Source organism: Leptonychotes weddellii, chromosome 15, assembly GCF_054177405.1.
Source record: "Leptonychotes weddellii isolate Sample4059 chromosome 15, ASM5417740v2, whole genome shotgun sequence".
Lineage (NCBI taxonomy): Eukaryota > Metazoa > Chordata > Mammalia > Carnivora > Phocidae > Leptonychotes > Leptonychotes weddellii.
This window is the reverse complement of record NC_138383.1, coordinates 46,253,877-46,262,865: the sequence shown is the minus strand read 5'-3', so window position 1 is coordinate 46,262,865 and position 8,989 is coordinate 46,253,877. Positions and strand designations below refer to the sequence as shown.

General features: G+C 44.6%; 2 protein-coding genes across 5 annotated transcripts in view; one reads left to right on the top strand and one right to left on the bottom strand.

The window, feature by feature from the left end:
* LOC102738374 (dynein axonemal heavy chain 9-like) overlaps positions 1 to 2,356 on the top strand; it is a 241,092-nt gene extending 238,736 nt beyond the window's left edge. The window contains exon 41 of the mRNA XM_081806003.1: positions 596 to 2,356. Coding sequence (XP_081662129.1) covers positions 596 to 823 — 228 coding nt within the window. The 3' untranslated portion in view covers positions 824 to 2,356. The remainder of the gene's footprint in view (positions 1 to 595) is intronic.
* An 826-nt stretch (positions 2,357 to 3,182) lies between these two features.
* Positions 3,183 to 8,989, bottom strand: part of ZNF18 (zinc finger protein 18) — a 28,336-nt gene continuing 22,529 nt past the window's right edge. For all 4 annotated transcript variants that reach the window (XM_081805696.1, XM_081805697.1, XM_031027912.2 and 1 more), the window contains exons 7-8: positions 8,804 to 8,911; positions 3,183 to 4,455 (exon numbers count right to left, since the gene is read on the bottom strand). In XM_081805696.1, the coding sequence (XP_081661822.1) occupies positions 3,677 to 4,455; positions 8,804 to 8,911 (887 nt within the window). In that variant the 3' untranslated portion in view covers positions 3,183 to 3,676. The remainder of the gene's footprint in view (positions 4,456 to 8,803; positions 8,912 to 8,989) is intronic.

The window sequence follows — 8,989 nt, the reverse complement described above, 5'->3', positions numbered from 1 at the left end:
AATATATGTTAAGAAAAAAAAAAGAAGAAGAAGAAGGTAGCGGGAGGGGAAGAATGAAGCGGGGGAAATCGGAGGGGTGGACGAACCATGAGAGACAATGGACTCTGAAAAACAAACTGAGGGTTCTGGGGGGGAGGGGGGTGGGAGGATGGGTTGGCCTGGTGGTGGGTATTGAGGAGGGCACGTTCTGCATGGAGCACTGGGTGTTATGCACAAACAATGAATCATGGAACACTTCATCTAGAACTAATGATGTAATGTATGGGGATTAACATAAGAATAAAAAAAAAATGCAAAATAGAAGCAGGGGAAAGGCATACACAGAAAACAGTCTGAATATATAGTGTACAATTATCCACCAAGTAGCCAAAGTTTCTGTGAATTAGTTTTCCTCACTCAAAAAAAAAAAAAAAAGTGATTTAGGCTGGAAAACACTAGAAATATGTTTTCCGCATCTCAGATGCATTCCAACGTGGGTTGCTGAGCAAACCTGAAAGGCAGCAGGCATTCCCAGGCTCTCAGCTACTAAGTCTGTGGACAGAAGGCTGGCTCTGGGTCTGATCTAAGCTGGCTCTTTTCCTGTTCTTGTCCTCAGGCTGGGATCATTACAGAGGCAAAGCTGAAGGATCTGACACCCCCCATGCCTGTGATGTTCATCAAGGCCATTCCTGCAGATAAGCAGGACTGCCGCAGCGTCTACCCTTGTCCTGTGTACAAGACTTGTCAGCGGGGACCCACCTACGTGTGGACTTTCAACCTGAAGACTAAGGAGAAGCCATCTAAGTGGGTTCTAGCTGGAGTCGCTTTGCTTCTCCAGACTTAGCTGCCTGCAGAACCACTAAGAAAACAAGGCGGGGCTGGAGGCTGCCCAGGACAAGTGGGTGAGGGGAGACGGAGACGCAGAGATAAGGAATCACACGTACTCACAATTCTGTAGAATTCCTGTAGGGAACCTGGAGAGAAGGCAGAGCTGGAGGTGTCCAGACCCAGGAACTAGGGGAGAAGCATTTCAAAACACTGCACCTTTCCTAATAAAGTGATTGATTCTTCAAGTGTGTCTGGCCCCAGCTTTGAGAGCGGCAGAGTCATAGGTGATCCTGAAGTGACCAAGAGAAACGAACCACAAACACTTGAGCCCTGATGTTGGTGCACGGCACCAAACTCAGTGCTCGAGCTCCCAGCTACTCTGTGAACTAGACACTTCAGCATCACCCCCAAGTCTGCATTTTGACAAGCTCCCCAGGTGATACGTACGCACAGCACGGTTTGAGAAATAGTACTCTGGATTAGGGATCACCCAACTTTTTCTGTCAAGGGCCAGACAGGCTTTGCGGGGCGTTTGTCTCCACTGCAATGACTCAGTGCTGCCACTGTGGACCCAAAGTGGCCCCAGCACCTACATAAGTGGGTGTGGCTGGGCTCCAATAAAACTGTATTTGCAAAAACAGGTGGGGGGCCATATTTTGCTGATCACTGCTCTGGAGGATAAGGGAAGTATACACATGATATTTATCCTTCATTAATTCACACACGCCTTCAATTTGTCAAACACCTACGGTTCGCTGAGAACACAACTGTGAATGAGTTAGGTTGTTTCCTTGTATCTCTATCATCCTTCAGATCATTTAAGAGGGACCCATGGAGAAACTCTTCACCTAAAGCTTTTGAACCTAACAGTCTTCTAGATTTTTCTCTGCGGAACAAATTTTCACTGGAAGCCCAAAGAGTTCCAGAGTTCTAAAGAGCTCTTATAGGGAGGCCTGTGTGCTAAGAAGAGTCCAGGAGGGCCCAGTATTCCTTCTAGAATCCTTAATCCTACATATCCTTAATGAATTATGATTTAGAACAGTGGCCCTAAATCTTGAGCAGGCATCAGAGTCCCCCTGGGGGGTTCGTTAAAACAAAGACTGCTGGGCCCCACCCTTCAGAATTTATGATTCAGTAAGTCTAACAGACTTCCGATGTTGCCAGTCCAGGGAACACACTTGCAGAACTGCTGATCTAAAACAAAATCCTGGGACACCTGGGTGGCTCAGTCGGTTAAGCGTCTGCCTTCAGTTCAGGTTGTGATCCCAGGGTCCTGAGATGGAGCCCCAAGTCCGGCTCCCTGCTCAGAGGGGAGTCTGCTTCTCCCTCTCCCTCTCCCCCTGCTTGTGCTCTGTCAAATAAATAAGTAAATAAGTAAATAAATATAATCCCAACACCCTACAAATCTCTGCTGTATCGAATACAAAATCAAATGCTAATTCCTCCATGATTTTCCTGCTTTCTGCCCTGTGGTTCCTGCCCCCCCTAATGAGGGGCCTTACTCCTCACCTCCATGCCATAAGGGAATTAATAAAATTCCTCTGGAATCCAGGAATTCCAACTTGAGTTTTGTCTCTCCTCATCAACCTGTAACATACTTGCCATGGTTTGCCAACAACCTACAGTTTCCTGCCTACAGATTAATCTGTTTGCAGGAAGACAGCTCTGCCCTCCTCAGGAGCCTCATCCTTCCTGGTCCTCAGCAACAATAAAACAAGCGCAGGCGAGAGGAGGACCAAGACGGAAGGAAGACGGAAGTCTCACTCTGAGAGCAGGACCCTTGGGGCATGTGATCTGGAAGAAAGGACAAGTGTGCAGGTTAGATCTCCGTGTCACACCTCCAGACAGAACTGAAAGTAGATCAATACTACTGACTTCCTCCTAATACCTACTGACCAAATGAGATAATGAAGATCATTTTAGGGGCGCCTGGGTGGCGCAGTCGGTTAATCGTCCGACTCTTGATCTCAGCCTAGGTCTCGATCTCAGGGTCATGAGTTCAAGCCCCGCGTTGTGCTCCACGCTGGGCACAGAGCCTACTTAAGAAAAAAAAAAAAAATCATTTTAAAGCACACCCCACTTTGGAAAACTGACAGCCAGGAGAAAGAGGGGCAGGTTGTGGCAGCTGAGCAAGTGGGAGGTGAGCTCAGAAGGACACCAGGCATGACACACTTACCCGAGAGAAAGAATGCCCAACACTAACCGAGTTCTCACACCTGGACACCAGGTTAGCAATTTCCTATTACTGTTCAGCTGACTGATAAACTTGGTAAGTTTGTACAGGATGATCAGGAGCTCAACCACCATTTAGGGTCTTCTATGAGAAAATGCACTTTGAGTTACAGTTAAAACAAAGTCGACACTAGAGACACAAATAAGATAGGGAGTGACGTTAAGTTTATTTAAAACGAGGGACACCTGAAGTTAATTTTTGTACCTGTGTGACAAGGAACACACGGGAGCTCCCTGGCCCTCTCCGCTGCCCCTTCTGTAACAAGAGATCTGCTCTAGGACCCCCAACCTAAAGAGCTGACCTGAGGTCCTTCCCATGAGCAGCAACTGCCCCTCATCCAGTTAAACTCTCCCCAGACAGCACTTTTAACACAGGATCTCCAAAACAAGAAATGAGCTGAAAGATGAAGACTTTTCTTTCTCCTGACACAGAAGCAAGAAAATAAACCAAGGCAAAATCCAACCCAGAGGCCACCATGTCCTCCCAGTCCAAAGCCGTGTTCAGGTAACTCTCCTCTCTCATCCATGATGATAAAAAAAGAGAGAACAGGGCTGGTCTTTAAGAGCTGCAATTTCTCCAGATGGAATGAAGTATTTTTAAAAGGACCAGAGCCAGAACTGGGCTAAAAGAGCCTGACTACTGAAAGGGCTTCTTTCCTAAATGGGATCTTTGATGTTTATCAAGGCTTGAGCTCCAGCTGAAACTCTTCCCGCAGCGGGAACACTTGTAAGGTTTCTCTCCTGTGTGAACTCTCTGATGTCGATTAAAGTTGGATCTCTGAATAAAACTTTTCTCACAGATGGGACATTTATAGGGTTTCTCTCCCGTGTGGATCTTCTCATGGTGACGCAACCCCGAGAAGTCGCTAAAGCCTTTCCCACAGTAATCACATTTACAAGGCTTCTCTCCCGTGTGGATCCTCTGATGCTTCACAAAGTCTGAACTCCGTAGAAAGGCTTTTTTGCAGGTGGGGCACTGAAAGTACGTCTCTCCGGTGTGAGTTCTTTGGTGGAAAACCAGCTGAGAATTCCTATAAAAGGTTTTCCCACACTCCCTGCAGGTGGGGAGTTTCTGGGACATGGGGGCTCTTGGCTGCCCTTTCGGAGAGGCCTCTCTCTTCTCCTCCAGCCACAGCAGGGACAGTTCTTCCGGATGGGGATTAGCCAAATGCTGTTTCCCAGAATTCCTTCCATGGGGCGAAAGCTGGCTCGCTGGCCCCTCACCCTGAAGGTTTTCTGGAGCCTCGGGGAGACTGTCCCCTTCTCCAAAGCATCTCGGTTCATCCTCACTGACGAGGCCACCCAAGGACACCTGAGAAGGTGCCTCACCTGACGCTTCACAGGAGACATCAGAAGCTTCCTGGCCTCTACAATTTTCCAAATTCACGTTCTCTTTGTCATTCTCCTGCCTGTCTCCTGGAAGAAGAAAGAAGATTTGAAATCATTCAATCAATGGGATGCCCTGTTTTCTAACTGGTATGAAGAAAAAAGGTTCATCATGAAACATTAATTCTTCTTGTCAAGGGAGCATCAGTGAGTGAGGAAGGATATCATCATCCAGCCCGAGCGCCTGGCACTCACTGCTGGGGTCCAGGCTAAGTGATCCAGCTCTGGGGCTGAGGAGAACGTCTGACAGCAGAGGGGGTGCACACAGGGCCCTGCCGACCGCCCCTGCCCCCGTAAATGAGCCACATTCTTTTTTTTAAGATTTTATTTTTAAGTTATCTCCACAGCCAACATGGGACTTGAACCTAAAACTCCGAGATCAAGAGTCGCATGCTCCACCGACCAAGCCAGCCAGGCCACCCCGAGCAGCATGCATTTCTTACGGCCCAGGAAAAACAAGGGTATTATATAAGGGTGTTACTTTGAAAAAGGATTCGTTTTTATCTGGTTCTACATAAAACATAAGTCTGATCATTAAAAACAATGTGGAGAGAAAAACAGAAGAAAACCAATCCAACCTCAGTCATACTACCCAGAGGTAGCAACCATGATTATACATTTCCTTCCGGTGTTTGTTTAATCTAGACATATGTATAGTTTACATATGTGCGTGCTTTTCTTTTTTTACATAATTGATATCATACTGTATACACAGTTCCATACCTGGCTTTGTGGCACTTAAATTGTAAATGGCGGCATTTACCAATTTCACATGGATTCTCCCATTCACGAGTCACCTAAAACTTCATGAAATGCATTAATGTGTCACTTTACTGTGTGGCTTTAATGCACAGTGAGGCTGTGGCGCTGAAGTGGATCCCTCAGTCTGTGCCTGAATGCAGCATTCCCTGTGTTTCACTAACTCGGGTTAACAGTTAAAATTCTGTTTTTCTCCGGGTGCCTGGGTGGCTCAGTCGGTAAGCGTTTCAGGGTTCTGGGTTCGAACTCCACAAGGGGCTCTTTGCTCAGCTGGGAGTCTGCTTCTCCCTCTCACTCTCCCTCTGTGCTCTCGCTCGCTTTCTCAAATAAATAAAAATCTTTTAAAAAAAAGATTATTTTTCTCCTAACTTAAGTTTTTGGTTATTACCACTAAATGATAGATAGAGTAAAAGCTTTTATTTTGGTGGCAGAATTTGTGTCCAACTTTTATAAATTAGGGTTAGCGTTAGGGTTAGATCCTTTCTCTTTCCTGTATTAGTGTCTTCAAATTATCTGTTAGAGACCCCGGAATCTGCTAACAACTTTACCTGACTTGTTAATTCACAGAGTCTTAGAACATACTCCTCTCAAATGACAAAGGTACTTTTCTCTTGTCTTTAAAGAAGCCTTTATAAATATCATTTTAAAGCTGAATTATAGTCCATCATGGAGACGTCACCATAAACACATAATACTAAGCACTTGACTTACTGAATTCTCCTACTGTGGAAATCGAAGTTGTTTGTTGTGGTTTGGCTGCTATAAATAATGCTGCGATTTTTCTTCATCCATTTTTGCCCACATTTCTGACCACTTCAGGTTCCTTCAAGTGTTACTACCGTGTCAAGAGACGTGACGCTCTTTCTGAGGCTCCTTACACTGACTGGCAAATCCATCTCCAGAAAGACTACGCCCTCCCGCTTAGCTGGGCTAAGCGAAGGGGAGTGTTCGATACTTAAATACTGAGTATTTCTAAAATACTGGCCACTGAGAGTGGTGAAAGAAGTAAGCTTTTCATTGCTATAAATTTTAATTCCTTAGTGAATGAAGGATGACTTCTTTCACATTTATGAGCTATTTTTCATAAGACTCCTGTCCGTTTTTTTACTGGGAAAGTCATTTTTTCTTATTAACCTGCATTAACTCTCTCATATTAAGAAAAATAATCATTAATCTGTCGTGTTTTTGAACAATGTTTTTCACCAATTTAGTTACCTTAATTTTGTTTGGGGTTATTCATGTTTGGAGTTATTTATGTATATGTGTAAGTTGTGGGGGTCTTTTATTTTTAAATATACTCAACTCTATCAATCTTTTCCTTTAACAGTTTTCTTCCGTGGCTTTTATATTGATAAAATCTTCCCCGTCCCAGACGTGAGTCAAATATTCACCCACATCCTTCCTTATTATTATTTTCACATATCTTTTTCATCAAATTTAAACTAATTCATGAAGAACCCCTCCTCCCATGGATCTGCGCTCCCTCTTCCCCCGCCACATGCTAAATCCTCATACAGACCAGTGTCTCTTCTGAGGCTCCCTTTTCTGTTCCATCAGTCTGTGAGGCTATTTTTATATCAGTATCCCATCATTTTAATGACTTCACCTTTCTAAAATGACAGATTTTTTTTTTTAAGTAGGCTCCATGCCCAGTGTGGGGCTCGAACTCATGACCCCGAGATCGGGTCGCAAGCACCACCAACTGAGCCAGCCAGACTAAAATGACAGACTCTTAATATTTATAGATCTAATGTTGATGAAACATTCTTCTTCCAAGACTCTTTCGTATTCTTGCAGTATTCTCCCAGATAACTACTGAAGATTCATTTTCCTAAATAGTTTTTTGGGGGTGGGGGGGCAAATTCCTTGGGATTTTGATCAGAGTACATGGCTTCCTGAGGTTTACTCCCCTGCTGGCCTGCTTTAACTAGGAACCATTCTTCCATATGGTCAAACAGCATACATGCTCTCTCCCGAGACTTCTGCCCCGTTGGTGTGAGTCCAGATCTGGTAGAGACTAGCTAACTGTTGCGTCTTTCAGATGGGACCAGCCCTTTCTGGTCCTATTACTTGTTCCCACACTAGTCCAGGCCCGTCCCTGCACCCCTGGCTCTGGCATCGACTTTCCACAGGGTTCCTCAAGCATCCCTTCCAGTCCACCCTGCACATGCCTACCTCCCTGGCTTCTCTTCCTACAGAGCCTCTTTTTCAGGAACCGACAATGGCATTTCTTTGCCCGGTTAAGGCAGGCTAGCTTTATAGACGCTCTGCATCTCTTTCAAGGTAAGATCTAAGGGGACCATGTCAGCAGGTGGGTTGAAGGAGGAGGGAAAGAAAAAAAAAAAAAAAGAATGAGTGGGGATACGTGAGCTATAGATCACAAATCTATCATCGTATATATCACTATATATCACATATAAAGTCCGTCTGCCACGGGGCATATGGGAAATCCCTTCCACTCAACTTTGCTGGGAACCTGAATCTATTAAAACAAAAACCCTACTGCAACAACCTCTAAAGCAGCGTTTTCAAACTTTTTTTTGTCTGCCACCCACAGTAAGAAATATGTTTATACTGAAATACAGAACACACATATTTATAACAAAAATTTCCTGAAATGCTACCTACCCTGACATTTGAGATTTTCTACCTGCATTCTGGTATTTTCTATTCGGTCTTACCATTGCAATTTTTTAAATGCTTGCTGCAACCTAGAAGATGATTTCACAATACATTGATTAGTCATGAAACACAGTTTGAAAAATACTGCTCCAAAGGAATCCTTGTGAAATAGTCGTATGATAAATATATTGGTTAGAATTAAAATCCTACGTTTCATTTGATGCTTGCTGTCTCTGTAGTATATTAGCAGAGGATAATAATTAATTCAATTCCACTGGGGAGAAAGAATGACTTGTCATGCAACTGTCATCCCTGGCCCTTTTCTTCCTTCACAGTTCTGGGATCTTTGGTCTACAGAGAAGGGGGGGTATGGAGGTGAGCATGACAGGTAGGTGTTACGTGACTGCAATGTTTTAAACAGAGTGCAGCGAACAAAGGGTGATTGCTACATTACAACAGAACAAGGTCACATAGCTCTTCCTCTCCAGCCTTAAAATACATGACTTATAGGAAGTGTTTGTCGTTGCTGTTTAGTGAAAGTTAGGTGCTCAGAGATTAAACATGTTTTTCCATTTATTTTGTCTTAATTAGTATTCATTTCGCTAGAACCAGAATAAAGAAAGAAAGAAGGAAAACGACAGAGTCAGAAAGTGCAGTAATTGCTGTTATGTCACCTTTTTGTAGTGGATTCGATTCATATCTATATTGGTATCCACCTGTCCTAATCTTAACTCTGTCTGAGAAAGCAAGCTGTCACGGCAGACAAGACTGAAGCAGCAGGTCCAACGTGTGGTCTCTGTTCCTTGATGACATATATATGTATCGACAGCCCCGAACCAGAGATGGGGAGACCCAGCGTCAGCACTCCTACTGGACTGACCAGATCATGGCCCTTACAGACAAGGTCATAGACATCAGGTCCTAGTACCTCCCCCACCACTTCCAATTTAATGACAGGAGGTCAGAAATGGCTCAGGCCCAATGAAAGATCACTCACCTATGCAGGTGGGTCTTGGGATCTTCTCGCCAACAGGAAGGTGCAGTCCCACCAGCTCTTCCCCATATTCTGCTGAATTAGTCAGATCAGACTTGGAACTGGAAATGCCTGGCACACAGAGAGATAACAGGAAGCCTAGATGAATGGGGAGAACTGGGGACCAAGCTGTGTCCTTCAAAGGTACAA